The following is a 20,986-nucleotide window of genomic DNA, read 5'->3' as shown; positions in this document are numbered from 1 at the left end:
GTTTGCCCCCAAACTGGCGCCTATTTTTCTATGCATAAGAGTTAGTGTAACCTTCACTTACATTTTAGTAAAATAGAGTGTATTATAGCATTAACCTTATCATATTATGACACGCAATTGAAAACAAAATCTGATATATAAAACGAACTGAAAGGAAAAAAGAAATTGAGCCACATCATGAAAAAACCAACACAGTGCATATGCGACATCCTCGCAGTCTGGTCAGGATCCATGCTGTTCGCTTTCAAAGCCTATTACAATTAGAGAAACCGTTAGCGACGAACAGCATGGATCCTTTCCAGACTACGCGGATGCGCAGGCCGGTCTAGATCCATGCTGGTCGCAAATGCACTATAATAATGTTGGTTTTCTCCTGGTGCTGCTCAATTAAAGAAATAATAGAATCTACATATGAAAATAAGGTAAACATTAGTCGAACTTTAATGAAGTTTGCAACATTTGCAAAACTTGTTTGCACCAAATTTCAAACTGCTATAAATTTGTGCAGTCACCTGTACAAATAGATGGTAAACAATATTTACATTAGGGAAAAAACTCTAGAAAGTTACCCTGCATTCACAAATCTTTTGCAAACTAACTTATCACATTTCTGCCCATTGTATTAAATTTTCGCTCTTCGATTTCAACATATAAATAATACAGATAAAATGCACATTACATAGACATATGCGTGCAGACGACTGTGTGACAACAAAGCTAGCTTCGGAGTTTTCTCTCTTCTGCTGAAAAGTAAGTGGATTTTCTTAACTATTATGAGCATTATTAGTTTGTATTTAATTTGAAGTAGAATATACAATTGTTCATTTTGCACACAGTACAAATATATTTCTCACCTGTGAGACAGACAGTTACCCAAAAGCCGGATGTTACCATCCATCCCTGCAACCAGTGATAAACTTATTTCTTGCATACCCATAAGTTAGGGAGCAGGGATAGGAGCTTGGGCCATCTACCCCACCTTCCCAAGACTTTGAGATGCAGTATATGATTTGCCACCCTCAACAACTAAGGATTTGATGTGATCCCCTCTCCCTCCCCCCCCCCCCCTCTCCCCAACAACCAATGATACTGTTTCTTCAAAGACGAAAATATAAGATAGAACGAATGATTATACTTTTGAGTAGTAAATAAAAGAATTTATGTCACGTCTCATCGCTTGTCTCACACCGGTCAGCTGATGTCAGGTGATTCTTCATTTATCTGTTTTAGAAATTATTTTTCGAGAATGCGACAGTCTACGTTTGATGACGACATTATTGTATCGTCATTGTTATAAGAAGTCACTAAAACGGTCAAGTATGTTTCAAATAATTAATGGCTAATTGTCAAATGAAATTTAATAAAAATACAGCGCAAGTAAAGTTGCCGTAATAAAGAGAAATCACTTCACCGCTTTGGGATATATCCAAAATCTTGTTAGAATCTCGTTCATGGACAAAATATCAACCTCGAGTTTTCTGAGGTGTGGTAGATTCATTTGAACATGTACCTTTCTGAAAAAGAAACAACGCGTATTTTATTAACAACTTGCAAATAACTTTTTATCAACTTCTTCCTCCAAATCTTGTACAATTCATTTTTAATGTAACTGAAGACAATTAATTGCAACATGATATTCGTTTGTGAAGTTTTAAATTAATATTTTAAGGTGGTAGTACACCTCAACATTTGTATGTGCGCATGCCCAACCGGAAGCTAACGTGAGGATTTGCGACAACGCTTTCGACAACCGAAATTTGTTTGTATAATCATTCTTCTGAAAAAACATATCATTAACCTGTCTCCAAACTGATGCTTAATGGTCCAATGATGCTGAAATAAAGAAAAAGATCACCACAGACACGCTACAAAACATTATTGCGTTAAAATGACGTCATTGACGTCATGACGTTACTTGTCAGTTACCGCGTTGTCAGTTAATAGCTTTCATCTCAAAGTACGAAGGTTGTTCTAAGCATTTCTTTTAAAAATTTAAGCTATTTTACATAATGTGTTGAATCTTTCTCTTGGAGAAATGATCAATATTTTGTGGCTTTTTTGCACTTTTATTGAAATTCCACTCGGAATGTAAGAAAATGGATGATGGTTACTGATGAATGTATGTGTGCAAGGTTACTTATTACGACAATTTTAAAAATAATTGGGCAGTTTGATTTGTAATACCTACTTTTTCCGCTTCCATTGATAATTTGGTACTTGTATACTGAAACTGTGCTCAAAAATTGTTCATGCACACGTACTCAGTAGACAATAGTGATATTTTGAACGAAATTAATGTTACCATGGAGACAAACCCCGTGACCTATATATTTAAATGTAAAATTCAAAGGTGTTGACACTGGTCTATTAAAGGAACACAGTTTCAGCGTTTTATCCGTATTTCAACACTATCAATGCGAATGATAATTGCAAGCACAATGAGTATTTCCATTAAAAAGTGAGATAAGGAGCACTGCTGTAAGTATTTTCAGCTTTGATATTTGTTTGAATGAATTGAAATAAAACGAACACATTACTAACTTTAGAAAAAATGTTTAGAAGCTATATTATACGAAAAACATCTCTGTTGCCATAGCTACTTTAAATGTTAAGATAAACTGGTAACCATGTAAAGTGTTTGATATTCTGCTAATAAAATTACCCTAATATTCCATTTTGGTCATTCAGGGAATGGTACTGAAACCGTCCAAAAACCCGTTAACATAATAAGTTGTTTAAAAATGAGAGAAATTGCGTAACTAAGGAAGCACAGGCCCTGCGACATATACACTTTAAGCGTATATTAGAAAGCTAACGCGCGTACTAATACAATTATCATCCACATATACTTCTAATGATAACAGTGAAACCGAAGTACACTGAAGACTATTAATTATCAGTAGTGGCCTTTTTCTTTCAATATAAAATACCATTATACATTGGAGGATTATGTAATTCAAACCTGGATAAAAATTGTATTTGAAGCAACAGAGATAAACGAAACAGAGAGTGCAGCAATTAAAACAATTAATTACTTGAAATACATGTACAATAAATTGCTACGGTTCAAATAATTTGAATCTACCCTTTTATTAAGGTATACAACATCCTTAATGTAAAGTTTATCTGATATAATAGATACTGTACGTACCCTTCTTTTGCATGTATGCATGTATTTTGAAAGTATTATTTATATATGCATAACAAAGAAATCTTTCTTTTTTGAAACAATATATTAAATCAAATATGAGACCATGTTTATTACAGACATTATTATTAACCTAAGCCTGCTGGCAGTGGTCCATTTTAGAACTTTAGCAGGGTAAGGGTTAAATCTGTACTAAAAACTGTTATAGACGTCAATCAACCGCGATGTGTTTAGGTTTAGGTTTAAGTTGGTACATAATAACCTTTATTCATATTCATGTTACTTGTGGAGAACAGTTTAGTACTGGTACAGAATCCAGGAGCACTGCTTAGTTAACACCATTTTACTGTTGAAAAACGGCGCTTAACAATAAAAAAAAAAGAAAGAAAATCTTTCTAAATATTTCATTATTACATTGGGTCAAATTTGAATATATACATATATTTATAAAACTTTAAAGCGCTAATAATGTGTGTAGCGTAATCATTTCATAAAGACAAACTTTTATATTATTTACTGGACAAGGAACTTTTATTACAATATACATCTAAATATATATGGAAGAAAGAAAGAAATGGACATGTAAAACTGTAGAAAATACTCATAAAATGTATTTCGCTTAATATATAAATTAATTGTGTGTGTAGAGATACTTTCATAATCAAATGTCATGCAGTAACAGTCGATTGTTAAAATTCTTCTACTTCTCTAGCGTCTGTACACATTTGTTTGGGATTTGGTTATACAACAGAATAGAGAAAAGTGGAAACTTCACAGGTCGCAGTCTACAGTGTACACTATATGATACATATACACTTGTTACTTTTACATTTTTATAAACTTTATGTAGTAACTATTCATGTTTTCATATATGAAAATTGGGTCTAACGTTACTCTAAAAAAATAAGAATAGAGGAAGCCATACGCTTGTTTAAAATGTATGTTAACACCTGATACACAATACCAACCTCATTGCAAACTTTTGTTCTAGTTTATGTAATACTGCACCAGAATAAAATACTGTAGTCATAGTTTGTTTTTCTTTTATGTAAACTTTTTGCACATGAATTTAAAATACAGAAAAAAGTATTTATGTATATACTGTCCGAAAAGAATTAAGTACATCAAATATTCAAATACTCCATATATTTAGACTACCATTTTGTCTTCCTTAGCATCTGGATCAATTTTACAGTCATAGGCATCGTTGACATATAATTTTTCTTGTGTTGATAAGTTTTCCTTTTTATTCTTAAACTATATAGATGTAAAATTCCCTTCGTACTCCTTTAAGTACAACGTAATTAGTATTTGTTTGAATGAAGTACGGTATTAGCTTCGCAGATTTAACCTTGATCGGAGCAGAAACTGCAATTTCATCTTTCCCATGCAAACTTAGGTTAATGTATACACTAATCTTGATTTAGGATCTGTCTGTTGGCCTATATTATTACAAAGATGACGATGCATTTTGAAATTATACCCATGCAAAACATCTTTTCAAAATAAATCATTGACACAAGTGTATGATAACCTAAGTGAAGTACTACAGTACATACACAGAGTTGTACGTTGCAAACACTAATGCGTGACAGTAAAACACATATCTTATAAATGTGGTTGATCAGGCTTTACTCAAACAATTGATTTGTATAAAACTTTAACATCTTTTACCCTTATTTGTGTTCACTATGTGCTTAATACATGTAGGTATTTCAAGACTTTGGTTTTCCTATCCTAAATGCTCAGTCAAGATGGAGTTACTTTAGCACAATTATAATCTAATATACTTACCTTTCCTAATGATTGATATGAATATATCGATTATTGTATTATATATATGTTAAAGATTTGCACCGGCAATTATATACGAGTTTTTAGCTAAAGTTCACACAAAAAAATGGATGTATGTTAAAATATTATTACCCTTCCTTTGCCTATCTTGATCATACAACCAAGACAGATTGCAAATAAATGAATTCGGAAGTTAAGCTCTGTTTAAAAAGTAACTTTACGATTCAGATTAATGAAACACTCCAATATCTATCGAATGCCATTTTTAAACCGGAAAGTATATTGAAAGCGAAAGAAATCGTCCACTATTTAAATGATTCAATACTAAAGGGGATACATCACAAAGTTTTCATAGAAAATGATAAAACACACATTTCTAATAGGGATATAAATCGATGTAATGGTTTTATTTGTTACTTATATAAATCTCACACATAAAACATGAAAAAAATGAAAAGTGTCATAAAAAGTTGCTGAAATGATTGGCAACCTCTAATAGGTTCACAATAGAAGACCTATTTCTCTTTTCAAACACTTAGTGTAAGTGATTTTGTTTTAGAACCATTGTTTTGCTGACTTATGTAAATTGAGTTGAAATCAATACATTATACTTCGTATACAATACAATTATGTATAACATATTTCCTTTTTAGAATGAAGAAGATCGGTCTAGCTTTTGTTCTGTGTGTTTTGTTGGCGGAGGGAATAGCTGCAGATGACCATGGTACATGCGCCAGTTCACCTGATTGTCAGCTTTTCCCAAACCAAGACGCAGGCTTGGTCACACTTCAAGACCTGTCACAGGTGCTGATTTAAGTACTTTTCTAGCTAAAGCAATTTTGTTATTTCGAGTATGTACATAAAATCTAAGAAAGATAGTAATCTCCTAATTAGTGAGTTTTCATTTTGTTATTTTTGAATACTGTACATACAATTAGTTCCATATCTTAGTTAAAAAGATCAAAAAGGCAATGTCTAGGTCTTGTTATCAGTTTGTTTCTGGTTTTTGTTAATAAAAAGTCCATTTAATTAATGTTATTTCTTAAAAGGGGAAGACTTGAGCGGGAGATAGGAGGCGTGGATAATGCTGAGCAAATGAATATACTAAATAAAGCATGATTATTTTTATTATGCTTTGTTACATTTTTTGCTTTTGATGGATTCTATTTAAGATCAGACGTACACAAAGTGAGCTGTATTTCACAATACATTTTGTATATGTCAGCTCGACAACGGTTATATATATCTCTCGGAAGAATATTTACTTATGTGAATTTTGTTATAAGAAACTTAAAAACTATCGAAGCAAGAATGTTTTTTTTTTATTTAGAGTATGCAAATATTGTGATTTATATGAGAAAACCGAAAAAGTTTGGGATTTGTTTACTTCAAGTTTTATTTATTTCTTTATCTTTGATTAATATGTACAGAAAGTTGCGGGGCAACATTGGATAATGCTTTATTACTCGGAATTCTCTGACAAACAAACCATCGGAAAATGTAACTTTAGATGGAACGCTCCAGATTCAGAACAGAACATTAGAAGGGAGTTAATGTGCTAGTAAGTACAGACTTTTAATTCATTTATTATATAATTCTATTCAATTTGAGAATTTTATGATAACTTGTCATAGCGTTATAATTATTAGAAAATCTAGTTTTACGTGATTTTAGAACGTAAACATACAGGTCCGGCGTACAATAGATTTAAATTCTTGCCTGATTTGAACGCAAACAGACTTTGTAAAAATGTTGACAATGGAAAACAGTTTACCCAATACACTTAAAACAAATCTAAGCAAAAGCGTTGTTCATGTAAATGAGCACTTGAGAACAAAGTAAAATTAATCTGAGACATCTGTCTACGACATAAGTATCGAGTTGAAACGCATAACATATTACTAACTTGCCTTGATTATTGAGCATTATTTATCATGAGAGCAATTTTAGCCACATTAGGCCTTTGTTTGCGCATGAGAATGCGCAAAAACACCACTCTCTAGCGGCATTGCACTTATGAGGCATGTGTGATTTTGGAAACCTCAACGTTTTGTACATGGGAATAAGAGCAACATGTTACATCTGATTTGCATTAACAACAAATGTGATTTCCAAACCTAAATTTACTATACATGGGAATGTGCAATATGGCGTAGTTGGCATTTTATAAATTGCAGGTCCGATGCGCCGAAGAAGCGACTTTGGTAGTGGGGTATTGGGGGTATCCTCCCCACGAAAATTTGGAAAAAGTAAAAGTGTCTATATATATATATATGGTGCATTCTGAGCCATGCTGGCGGAATAATACCAATGCTAAGCGGGGGAGTTTAATTCAATAAAAGCACACAAAAAACGATCAAAGTTCAGTTTATGACTAAGTTATCATAAGTAAGTATAACTGACCCAACATCAGTATTATCAGTTCCATATCAGTCACACTGTGAGTGATATAGGTTTTCTATTTCTTTTATTAGCATTCAGCAAAACAAAATAAACAGAATTTGATTGTTTTGACTGGATATGGAATATATCACATTGACAGTTGATGCAATTAAATATTTTCATGAGCAGGTAGCGCGAGTTACTGTATCAGTTCTCGATGTGATCTTCCATATCCATTCACAACAAACAAATTCTGTTTATTTTTTGCTGAATGCTAATAAAAGAAATAGCAAACCTATATCACTCACAGTGTGACTGATAAAAAATATGTTCCTGTATTTCGTTGATGGATAAAATGATGCGAATAATTAAATCACTCGTGCTACGCACTCCTGATTTAATTACTAAGCATCCGAAGTTCTGATTATATTTATTCACCGATAAAATGTAGTAAATCATTATTTATTAAACAGACACATTTCAATAATTATTCAACTGAAAAATAAGCTGTATACGCACTTCAAGATATGCATTTTGTACCATGAAACAGATTTTACAGCACGGTCTAGACTTCTTTAATCAAAAACAATACTTTCAAACTTTAATAAACTTGAAACAGTTTATGTTTTCAATATGCATTAGAATCATTGAGAGGCACCGAGATGTAGGGGTAGAATTAAATCAGGGTTTTTTCCCCTTCATAATAGGGGCCGCTGATAGGCCCCTTCCCCTCAGTAAATTTCTTTTAAATCATGCAGTTTTCCACAAAAATTGACTTTACATCAGGTTTTTATTCCCCTTTGCTCAAATACCTAGCTATTCCCCCACCCCACCCACACCCACACCCCTCAAATAACATGCCTTGGCCCCTTCCCCTTTTGGTAAAAAAACCCTGTAAGTACCGTCGGACTCCTAACCCGGAGGTCGCGGGTTCGAATCCCGTCCGCGTCATTTGATCATGACATTCGCAACCCTTTTTTTCGGCGCAAGTACTGTCTATTTGCCAACATTAATAAAGTTGTGGGGCGATAATTGGCGGGGCGGTGGTATACAAGCGAGAAAATAATTAAAACTACTGGTATCGGTTTTATCTTTTAATCATGGAAATATCTAATAAATACGCTCTAATTACGTGTTCAATATTGGACAGTACGGGAGCGTACCTGGATGGTTTTGAACTGTATGCTAGATATGAGCAGCATAGTTACGAACGAAGCAGCGATGCTGCGAGTATGATGTAGGTGAGGGAGGGGGTCTCAATCTCACAGAAAATTGAGATTTAGTGAATGTTTTAGGCAAGAGATGCGTTCTCTTGCTATATTCCAGCGTTAATCTATTTTGTTTGTCACATTTGTACTACATATTACGGAGGTAATCATTTAAAATCAAAGATTAGCACACCGCTCATGCTTAATGGCAGGGATCGTGACATTGTCTAAAAGCAAAAACTGCAACTCGAGCAGCCCAGGATATTTTGAGGAATACAACCATTTTTCGTATACTTTATTTACAATGAAGAGTTCTAATTAACTTGACCATGAAATTGTGTATCGCTCTAGCACGGCTGAGACTTAGAACGTTGAAGAATCAGAGTTCTGTGAATTGCTCTACACAATATACTCCCTGTTTTCGTACATTAGACATCAATAGTAACAGTAGATATATGGTTATGTTTCAAAATATTTGTGTCACTGAAACACTGTGTCATTCTATGATATATTTTATTGTACAAATGCCAAGACCCGCTCACGCCAAAGGGGCCTAACACTATGGCAGTTTGGGTAACTGCATCTAACTGCTACACACGTGAAAACATCGAATATCCTAACCGTGTGCAAAGCTGTCACTATGATTATTTATTTATTTATTTATTTATTATTCATTTAATATCCTCCACAGCGTCAAGATTACATAGGCAATGAATGGACGTTACCTAGCACATTAAAGGTATACTAGGTTTTTTTTGGTTTTATCATAATTAAAATCTTCGTCATTGCATTGCGTCTGCATCCGCATTTTGGTAAGTTTTTGATACCTCGCACTTTAAAGGTATACTAGGTTGTTTTTTTTTTTACTTTTGTTGTAATCGTATTTGAAATCTTCGTCAGTGTTTAATTTATTGCATTGCGTCTGCATCAACCATTTTGGCAAGTTTTTGATTAATGTATCTATGCACACATTGCAAACGTTTAAAGTTTTCTCACGGGAAACTTAACATTTTTTAGTCATTAAACATCTAATATTGGCAAAATGCAAATTTAAACTGCGCAAATTGCTAAAAGTACTTCTGTATTCAGATCTGGATATAGATTGATAGATGTTATTGCAACCATTAATAAAGCCTTCGACATCACGTAAGCAGTCACGTTTTTCTTACTCGAGAAAACGGAAGACTATCAGTTTTATTCTCCCACTGCTCTGTTTTATTGCATCTTATTGATACTTGAATAGCAGTCAGGCTGGTGATCCTTTGTGCAAACAGATTCCGACATGCCCAAATTGAGTATACCGAGGTTCAATGGGCAAAGTGATATGTAGGTATGTTTGTATAAACGAGCGCTCGGTAGTTGCCGTAGAAACTTGCATGCACAACAGAATCTCGCTTTTGACTGAGTATCGCAACTAGGGGTTTGTGGCAAAATGTTTCGCCTGAAGTGGTGGTCTAAATCTAAAACATCCAAACATCCAGTTAATATACATGTACCGGTATGCTGAGATTTAGTGTCAATTAAATATAAATCATTGGCTAAACTTTTTGTAATAGCAGCAAATATTTATACGTGTTTAGCTATACATGCATTACGTCTTATTTTAAACCTAGGGCATATAGTACTGTTAATACAGATAAACCTGTTACTTTATGTTTACCTCAACTATATGTAGTAACTGTTCATATTTTCAAATATGAAAGTCTTTAGCTTGTATCCGCTTGTATCTTTGTATGTTCGAAACCTCGCACGAGGTGTCTATTTTTTCATTTTTCATTGTGAGGAAACAATCAGGTTGGCTTTCTGAACAATTTATGGCTTTATCCAGGTATCAGTTCATACTACATGTTGGCTTTCTGAACAATTTATGGCTTTATCCAAGTATCAGTTCAAACTACAGGTTGGCTTTCTGAACAATTTATGGCTTTATCCAGGTATCAGTTCATGGCCTAAAGTTATGTCCGAAGGAAACATCCGGGGTCTGCCTCCCAACATTAAGCACTGTTAAAAGCTGGACAGTTCTTTTGAGATATAAACACGTACTTGTAAAAATTACAGTTGACGATTTTATACTAAACGTCTGAAACTGTTTAGGGTTTACCTACATAATTGTTTTCCATGGCATTAAAACACTTGCTTTACTTTCATTTTTTGCTTGTATCTACTGAAGTTTGTCACTTAGGCAGACAGAATTTTTAGTTCTTGTGAGACATATCTATGCGATTCACAATATATGTTCGATATCAAATGATATGTCCGTACTCCCTATATAAGGTTTGTTCACTTTTACGCTATAGATCACAATAATCGAGATGCCACTGATCATATGAACTGCAAACTGCAAAGAAGATAAGTATGATATACAGAAATGAAGCAGTATCAGTATGCCCAGCTTTGTAAGCAATGTGTAATTTAGAAAGAAGAAAAATACAAATTTATCGTTCGAAGGTGTTGCCACCGGCCGTTCCTGTGCGGTTCCCACTGTGTTCCTTTATATGTTCGTTATGTTCTCGCTGACAGTTTGTGTCGAATTTGAATTGTACGCACAGGCGTATAGGCATATGCCCAGATACGCGCCTGATAGTGACTGATTCATTACCTCCTACAGCCTAACCCCCCTGACCCTTCGATTTTTATTGCATATTTGGCATTTTTATCTTTTCACTTTCTCGGATAATCTGCAGGCCCGGGCCTGCAGTGCCTTATAGAAGCTACGCCACTGCAAGACGAATGTGTGATTTTGAAACGTTACAGCTACTTGGCATTTTGAAACCAAAACGTGTTATTAATGGGAATGCTTAATATGAGCAGCTACCTAAATCTGTATTACATTTACAAGACGTAAGTGTAATTTTGAAACTTTAACGTAGGTAAATGCTAAATTACTCTTACATTTTCAGTAATAGACGGAAGAAGGACTGTTCAGACACTGGACAAATAGTCACACGAAAAGTTGATAAGTGCAGCAGAGGAATGGAGAACAATGGTATTTTACATTTATTCAGCTTCAAGGTTTAATCACTAATATAACTTTAAATGCAAATACATAGTGTGCCCACCGACATATTGATATTAAAACCTGCTTAGAGCAAAAACGAAGAGCAATAGCTAAATAGGCTGAAAACCCCGTAAACAGTAGTGTTGTTAAATTGTACATACTACACATTAGTACGAATAGCTTGCCTCTAAACACTTTCAGGTCTAGGCTCTGTCGCATTGTTTACATTTTATACGGCACGTATTATTGGAACGCCCCTGGTGGGCAGGCGGCCGGGCGGGCGGCGTCTACAGATTTTGTCCTGAGCAAATCTTCTTCATGCGCAAGAAACGGGTCCCTAGGCTTAAGGTCAAGGTCACACTTAGAGGTCAAATGTCAAATTAAAGAATGTCTTTGTCCGGAGCATATCTTTTTCATGCGTGTAGGGATTTTGATGTAATTTGGCACAATTGTTCACCATCATAAGTCAGATGTCATGTGCAAGAACCAGGTTACTAGGTCTAAGGTTAAGGTCACACTTAGAGGTCAGTGTATACAAGAATGAAAGCTTTGTCCAGAACATTTCTTCTTCGTACATGTAGGGATTTTGAAATTACTTTGCACAAATATTCACCACTATGAGACGGAGTGTCATGCGCAAGAACCAGATCCCTTAGTCTAAGGCCAAGGTCACACTTAGAGGCCAAATGTCAGATACAAGAATGACTTTGTCCAGAGCATTTCTTCTTCATGCATGGAGGAATTTTGATGTAACATGGCAAATTTGTACACCATTATAGGACGATGTAACGCGTACGAACCAAGTCCCTAGTTTAGAATTACTTCCCTTTGTTTTACTAAAATAGCTTACATTGTATTTGTTTTTATTTCTGGCCGTAGGGAAAAATTGAGACCACTTTTCTGTTGTTCAACATGCATGTTACATCCAATTTGGATGTGTAGTTTGCCCTATCTCTACCTGGTAAGGATTTTTGTGGTAACGTTTCTTAGTTGTTACTATAAGTAACTTATACTGTAACTTTTTTATAATTGACCGTAGAGAATAACCAAGACCACTTTTCCGTGGTACAAGATGTTAATTTCAAATTTTATGTGTATTTTAAGGTATATCGACCTGGTAAGGATTTTTTTGTGGACTAAGAAACTCAAAAGAATTACAATAATTACTACACAACCACAGAATTAAAATTCCATTTGCAAGTACAGGTGCTAAAGGAATTTGCTATGACGGGCGTATATTGTGACATTCTGGCACTCTTGTTTCCTTTTAGGAATATATCCGGCTGGCATGCGTAATGCCATAAGTTTTACTGCTAGGAGGGACCCACGGAGGTCTCCTTGGACAAAAATGTTATAACTGATACTAACCTCTCAATTAAAGACACAAATAAGTGATAAAAAATATAGTCATAACTTTATACGGAAGGCTGCTTAAACGACTCATGCTATTAAGAATTCCTGGTGCCCGCCAAAATACTCTTAACAGTAATTTTAAGTCCCCATCGAATATTTAGCAATTTCTTTCATACTATTAAGTGTACATTCATGAAATTCCTCACACTTTTAGAAACACTGGCAGTAAGTAGCATGTCAGAAGGACAGCAAAACCGAGTAATGCATTGATATCCTTTTATTCGTCTTATTATCTCTTTTTATATATAGGTCATACATAACATAATAATATAAAGCTGTAGATATTATACTGGTAGGTAGCAAAACAAAATAGAATGATATGAAAGAATAATTCGATCTTGTAAACATTTATATAATACTTCTGGGAACGTTTTCTTCAAAAGAGTGTGAGAAATTTCGTGGATGTGCTTTCAGTAAATTAAGTATGAAATATATTAAAGCATATACGAAGCTCAAAAGCTAGTGCATAGGACTTCAAATCAGGAGACTGATAGTTCATTTCGAGAGTACGACGTTGATGTACGCTAGCTTTCTGATGTTCCGAGCTCGCTGATTTATGTGGAGAGGTTTTCAGTTATGTGTAGATACTTGTAATAAATCAAGTAACACGGATTTCTAATTGCCTCGATTTAAGTATATACATGATATTATGTTAAATTATGCCATAAATACAAAACAAATACAAAAACATAAAACTACTAAATGTATTTTATAGCAAGAATTTCGCAGACCTCTTGCCTCGTAGCTTCGAACACTACATGGGTTACAACCACCGTCTCCTATGACACCAGTACTTTTTTCTAGGAATTCGATATGCGGGTAATTCAAAGATTAAGTTTAAAATTCAATCTTCTTTGCTCATACTGGGTGCAATTGTATAACTTATGTCAACAGGAAAATAATAGAAAGATACCTTAAATTGATGATATACTGTAAACGCAAAATGCCTGTTTGTACTTATGATTAATTTAAATTGGTAAATTTTCATTTTTGTTATTCAAAAGCAACGAGCGTAAGAATGGAAGGAAAGTTTTACAGTCAGAATATCGACCAGTATTTTTGGTACGACAACTGCTGCGGATACAACGACGCTGACGAATGCACACATCGCTATCTAGATCTCCTTGTCAGCAAGGACTTATACCCTGGTAAGTTATAATCTCCTTATTAAGAATCTAATAAACCGGCGAGTTCTCATATCTTTATATTAAGCAAGATCTGGTCGACCGGTTAGTTCTGATCCCCTTTAACACAAAGATCTGGCACACCGGTGAGTACTTATTTCCTTCTGTTATACTGGTGATTTTTTATTTCTTTGATATCAAAATTTGGTACATCGGTGAGTTCTGATCTTCTTGGTAGTAAAATATGGTATACCGATGGGTTCTGATTTCATTGATAGCACGATATGGTACACAGATGAGTTTAGATTTCCTTGATAGCAAAATCTGGTACACCAGTTAGTTTTGATTAACTTGATAGCTAGATATGGTACACCTGTGAGTTCTGATCTCCGTGATAACGAAATCTGGTACACTGGTGAGTACTGATCTCCATGCAACAATGTGATACACTGGTAAGCTCTGCTGTAAACCTGTGCGTCCTGATCGTCTTTATATCAAAATCTGGTACACCAATAAGTTCCGATCTCCTTGATAGCAGAATCTTGTACACCGATGAGTTTTGCTTTCATTGATAGCACAATCCGATACACCGATGAGTTCCGATCTCCTTGAAAGTAAACTCTGGTACACCAATAAGTTCCGATCTCCTTGATAGCAGAATCTGGTAGACCGGTGTGTTCTGATCTCCTTGATAGCAAAATTTGGTACAAAGGTGAGTCCTAATTTCCTTGAAAGCAAGACCAGGAGATTCTATACACTTATAAGTTATAGAACCACGATCGCAAGGTTAGGTCTGATCTCCTTGTTAGAAATCCCCGATACCATTGTAAGTTATGATGAAGGACCTGATACTCTCGTGGGTAATGATTTATTGCTAAGAAGACTCGTTGTTATAGGGTATATTATTTTATTAGAAAGCAATTTGTACAGAAAAATACATGAAAGTCCTGCGGTTCTTTTTGACTTTAGGACTACAGTTGAATGATCTTGAGTTTGACATAATGCTTTGTGTAGTTTTCTAGCCATAATCGCCTTGTGCCCTGTTGAGTTTCTGTGTAAGATATCTGCAAGTTCTGCATAGCCATTGCCGAAGTATGTTTCTATCTTGCACAAGACACTTTAAATAACTACTACTTTCGGGGTGTTAGGCTCTTACCACAGTTAACTGTGTTGTCACTGTCATGTTATGTTTGAGTATTTACCTATAGATTCTGTCGACGGTGAGCTTGACCTACAAGGACTTCCCTGGCATCATATCGCTGCTGACCTTAAGAACCACTTTGATATGGATTTCTCAGATACGAGAATAAAGTTTGCTTGGAAGGGACCAGGTAATGGCTATTATATAATTTCTTATCTAAATCACCGGTCTGGCACTATTGGCTAGCCTATGTTTCAACACATATATGCCTTACCGAAGTAAAAAATGTGAAGAAAACAAGATTTAAATTCATTGGTTAGTTAGCTGGTCAATAATTCTTACTACAACAAAACGGATTTTAAGAGTTCTGTATGAAATAAGATAAAAATGCTTAAGCCCGTGACGGTGTCTTAAAAAGAACATGTTTGGTCTTGAGCACGTCTAGATTTGAACTTGTAACGGAAAAGGTTGAGAAACATGAAGATCTTTATTTTTGTTTAGATTTAGCGTTAGAACGAATCCAAAGAAAATAAATATAATGATCCAAAAAAAAATCAAAATAATTATATTAGAAAACATTTACGAACAAACAAATGTCACCACAAGCAAGGACTTACCCTAATATTATCAATACAGTTAAAAAGTATTCCGCGTTTTGTAATTGTGTAAATAACAGGCAAACGTCTTTTGATCGGTTCGTTCCAAATAAACTATTTTAACATAGTGACTTTTAAAAGCAGGTGTTCTTTAATTTAAAATCATTATTCCGGCAAAGGTCGTACAAATGATCATTTCAGAAAAGTAGAACAGAATGGATATACAGATAGCAAATGATTATAAAATAAATAGCTATATTGAAACACTTTGTACTTGTACATTTAGACACCTTTACAATTAGTAAATAGAAGTCTCTTATCACATGGTAAATGACCATTGTCCGAAGATCTTTTTGAGGTCTTTTTGAGTTGGAATATATTGCCATAACAATATAAAAGAAACCCGCAAGCTGACTGAAATATTTTGTAGAAATGTGATATATGTGTAGTTCTACAGTCAATAAATATATTTTCACTTTGTAGACTGTGGATTTGACGGGAAGATCAAAACAAGCGGTGCGAGTCACGGAGAATTGAATTTCATTGTAGTTGTTATGTCCATGTTAACATTCATGATATAAAATACGATGCATAATCATGTAATACGTAAATTCTTTAACTTAGCTTAAAGCGAATACTCAATAAAACAAGAGCTATATTCGCTTAGTAGAATTCCACACACTAATCCTTTAATGGAACAAGAGTTGTTTGTTTTTTTTGTCAACTTTACATGTTTCTCACAAAAGATTTTGTTCTACCAAAGGCTAGTTAGACTGTGAATTTTATGTGGTGTTATTAATATTTATGATATCGGTACATGGCTAAATCAAGTTTATTTATAGAGTATAATTGGCATAGAATGTCTTTACTAATACACTATTACTGTTAGAAATGCAAAACATTACTTCACTGATGATGGTCATATGATATGACCTGAACACACTGTGATGGAATGGTTATGTGTTATGTGTTGAGTAAATAATTTACGTATTTTGACAAGCCCAGTTGCTATATCATTACAAAATCTGTAATATTGTTATCATAGATTGTATTACTAAAAAAAATATATTCTTGTAAAATGTTAACCTAACATTGTAGGGATAAAGTCGTTTTTTAAAATGTTTGACGCAAGGATAAGCATGTTTGTAATAACGTATCTATCTATACTTCACTTAAACCATGTTTATATATAGAGAGATATGTTAAGATAATGCCAAAACTTCGTATTTGGCCTGAATATTTAACCCTTAGCCTGCTGCAGGCGATTTTAACAGCCTTTGCAAACAGCTTGGAACCAGATCAGACGCCGATTAAATCGGCGTCTGATCAGGTTCCAAGCTGTTTGCTACTCTGACAATATTTCTTCCAATTTTGGAGCAAATTGAATGAACTTTACAATTTTAGCAGACGACATTTCCAGCAGACGACAATTTATCTAGCATGCTAAAGGTTAAAGAAATTGAAGACTTTATCTACGTATTGCAAATAAATGGAGCAGCAAAATTGTTAGATTGCACAATGGAGATAACGGTTATACAAAAAAGCTTTTGAATTATCCTTGCTTAATATGAGTGTGAAGAAAATGTCATTTTAATGCAAAACAAAACTAATATTTCATTGTCCCCCGCATTTTCAATATATTAGCATAATTGTGATATTCAAGAGAAAATATTGTGTATATTTTATATGTTTTTATATTGCATTTATTTTATTTTGTAATTAATACTGATGTTTAGTTCCTCTCAGGAGCAGGAGTTACAGCCGAAAACGCGCACGTCGGTTATCTGTTAAAATGCAAACTCTGGAAAAAAATAAAGAGAAGTTACATTATATAGTGAAAATATGTGGCTAAAAAAAGGGAGCTAAATAAATGACATAAAATTAAAACTGCTTTTCACTATTGACATGTCAGTAGAGAAGAATATACTGAGTCAATTTCACCGAAGATATAAATTGTGATATTAGTACTAAATTACTTACCTCGTTTCACGCATGGAATATTTCGAAATTTAACGTTAAAGTTATAAATGAAGTATGTTATCAAATATTATTTCAGATATTCACTATAACATTTTGACAGAACGTAAAATGTCTTGCGCTTTTAAAGTCGCTCAACTGTAGAAGTCAGTCGAAGTGTATTTGAACATGGTCTTATTCTGAGTCTTGTTCAAAATGTTATATCTAGGAAACATACGAAGTATGGCTTTATAAGTTATGAAACTCCTTAAGATTGAAAACTTAAGAAAATGAAGGACCAAGTGAATATCGTTCAGGTATGAAGCAAACTTGTTTTGTGAAGACTGCAAAGAAAAAAGTTTGTATTACTATCTGAACGAACAAAGAACTTTCAATTGCTTGTCAACAGTCTTATTCTGTTTCGAAATTGTTTTGCTAAATGTATTTTTATCATAAAATAATTAATAAAAAATATTCCATTAGTACATCAGCGGCTTCGTTTTTGTCTTTAGTCTGCAAACCTTTATAATCTCAATAAAAACCGTCAAACCATTCTTATACTCTTTCTACAGAATTTGTTGAAACATGGTCCATACGTGCCTTAACAGTGTTTTTCGTTAATGTTTTATTTCAAATACAGAATAACATTTAAACATTTAACAAATACGGTTTTCAGTACTGCATACGGCAATCAGTTTTGATTAGAACTTCAGATCTTTAAAACATATTAATTGGTTATTAATCATTGTAAAATAGAAAACAACAAGAATGTGGTTGAAAATTTTCTCTGTTTATTTACTACATTACTATTATTACTCTTTTTGCAAAGGTAGGTCAATTTGATAAATATATTTCATCCAAAAATACTCCATAAAAACTCATCAACTTCCTCCGTCCGCAATATTACACATTTTATTACCATATTATTCTTATTATTCTTTTGAGACATTCGCAGTTCAAGTATTCGTATCTTGAATAAATAAAATCTGTAAATGCAGCCAATTAAAATAACAGCCGACTCTGCCTATTCAAAAAAGGTGACGATACCACGCTCTTTAGTACTGCCTAAAGCATACTTCTATTATCCGTTAAAAGTGAATGTTCTCCATGATTCCAAAGAACCAGGAAAAATAACAACACTATATTCAAAACTGGGTATATATTATAACATTGAGATAAAAATATTTACTCATAGGGACTACAATATGCCTGCGTCATGAACTGTGTGTTTGTATAAAGTTATCATGTAGCCTTTCGTATCGCCCGACATGAAAAGTAACACAACCAACGACACTTGATACAAAACTTCCAGATCACTTCTCTAGTGTAAGTTTTTTTATCAATAAACAATAACATAAAAACCCCAACAACATGAAAATCCTGAACAAAAAGAAAGTTGGACAAATGTGGTCCATCAAACCGACTGAATTTGGTGCTACGGAATCAAAAAAGCACTGAGTCGTTGATGATGCAGAATTTCATATATAGGTAAGTATAAAGAATAAAAAAAAACTGTAAGTGTTACACTTGTTATTTCGTAAAAAAACCAGTTATATATTTGTAAAGATATGATGCATTAGAACTTTTGCAATCGGTTGCCATTACCGACATTCATTTTTTTTCCTTTTTGGCATTACCAATGGTGCAAATGATTTTTACTCGCAACCATTGGTGCCATGATTTTTATCGTCAATGAAAAAAAATACTGCAAACTACTACAAACGGCAAAATTAAGAAAGTGTCAATGATGTTGATGTTTAAACCCTGATAGTGACCGAATGTGACAACAGCAACATTGTCAACGTGGTATCAAACTGCCCTGTTGTTAGACTATAAATCAAGAGATACTACAATCAGATCATATGAGGAGTGGTGGCCTCGCTATGCAACAGACATGGCATTTGTATAAAGCTTCAGACACAGAAAAGTCATCACCACTTGATTAACTAGAGCTATCACAGAAGGTGAGGAATGCAACCCCGCACTAACTGACACAGTACATTGCAATTTGACGCACACAAGACTGCATAGTTATGTGGACTGTATGCATAGTATAGTAAAGAAACGAAGTCCCATAACTCTGCAGATTTTATTTTTCTGACAGAACATAACATGCACCGTGCACAACTAGGGTTGTTACTCATCACTTGTGTGAAGTTTCTTTAAATTGTGTGCAATGGTTCGGGAGATTAAGCGCGCACAAGATTGCATATGCAGACTGTATGTATATAATAAAATCTGCATACTATTATGCAGTCTCTATGTACATTGTATTTAAAAGAACTTACACGCACCATGCACAACTAGGGTTGGTACTGATTACTTGTATGAAGTTTCATTTAATTGTGTGCAAGAGTTCGGGAGATGAGGCGCGCACAAGTTTGCATATGCAGACTGTATGTATATAATAAAATCTATAAAAGGATCCTTTGGAAGCAAAGAATGTAACCAAAAAGAATACTAGCAGACTCGGTTTGACTGAGTCTGTTCATGAGAGGTAATGAATATAGCATATTAACAAAAAACAAAGTCCCATAACTATGCAGAGATTTTTTTTCTGAAAAAAACCTAACATGCAACCTAACATGCACCATGCACAACTAGGGTTATCACTTGTGTTAAGTTTAAATTGTGTGCATGGGTTCAGGAGATTAGGCGCGCACAAGATTGCATATGCAGAATCAAGCATATAGTATAGTAACAAAAAAACAAAGTCCTGTAACTCTGCATTTTTCTGAAAGAACCTAACGTGCATCATGTACAACTACTGTGAAGTTTCTTTAAATAGTGTCAAGGGGAAGAGTGAGTAAGTGAGTGTGTTGGGTTTTACGGCGAATCGACAAAAAATGGTCATATATCGCCGAGAAGACGTTATATTGTAAACGCCAATTGTAAAGCATACCTTAAACCATTTATGTAAAAATGTAAAGCATATCCAAAACCATCAATGTAAAAATGTAAAACACACTATGTAAACATGTAAAGCACATCTAAAATCATCCATGTAAAATGTAAAGCATATCTAAAATCAGTCATGCAAAAATGTATATACGCATGTGTTAAAATATCAGCTGCAATCATAATAATATTGCAAAAGATGTTAATAAAAATATGAAATGTCATATTATTTGATAATATCGCTTTATTTGCTTTAAAAACGATAAAATATTTCCGACTGAAACTTATTCAAATAACTCTTTCAAAGATTGAACGTCATAATATCTAC

The 20,986-nt window shown here is 34.0% G+C and overlaps 1 protein-coding gene across 1 annotated transcript; it reads left to right on the top strand.

The window, feature by feature from the left end:
- The first annotated feature begins 592 nt into the window (after nt 1-592).
- LOC123542698 (uncharacterized) lies at nt 593-18,245 on the top strand. The gene is made up of 7 exons (XM_045328653.2): nt 593-750; nt 5,596-5,746; nt 6,373-6,503; nt 11,433-11,518; nt 13,948-14,091; nt 15,276-15,398; nt 16,288-18,245. The coding sequence occupies exons 2-7, from the start codon at nt 5,597-5,599 to the stop codon at nt 16,383-16,385; spliced, it is 732 nt and encodes a 243-aa protein (XP_045184588.2). The 5' UTR covers nt 593-750; nt 5,596; the 3' UTR covers nt 16,386-18,245.
- Nucleotides 18,246-20,986: the final 2,741 nt, after the last annotated feature.

Source organism: Mercenaria mercenaria, chromosome 19 (assembly GCF_021730395.1).
Source record: "Mercenaria mercenaria strain notata chromosome 19, MADL_Memer_1, whole genome shotgun sequence".
Taxonomy (NCBI): Eukaryota; Metazoa; Mollusca; class Bivalvia; order Venerida; family Veneridae; genus Mercenaria; species Mercenaria mercenaria.
This window is presented reverse-complemented; position numbering and strand designations above follow the sequence as displayed.

What these genes read in the sequence shown, in the direction of transcription:
- LOC123542698 (XM_045328653.2), top strand. Translation starts at nt 5,597, where the DNA reads ATGAAGAAGATCGGTCTAGCTTTTGTTCTGTGTGTTTTGTTGGCGGAG. An exon ending in AGAAGGGAGTTAATGTGCTA is followed by an intron (nt 6,504 to 11,432) that starts GTAAGTACAGAC and finishes TTACATTTTCAG; the next exon opens with TAATAGACGGAAGAAGGACT. An exon ending in CAGAGGAATGGAGAACAATG is followed by an intron (nt 11,519 to 13,947) that starts GTATTTTACATT and finishes GTTATTCAAAAG; the next exon opens with CAACGAGCGTAAGAATGGAA.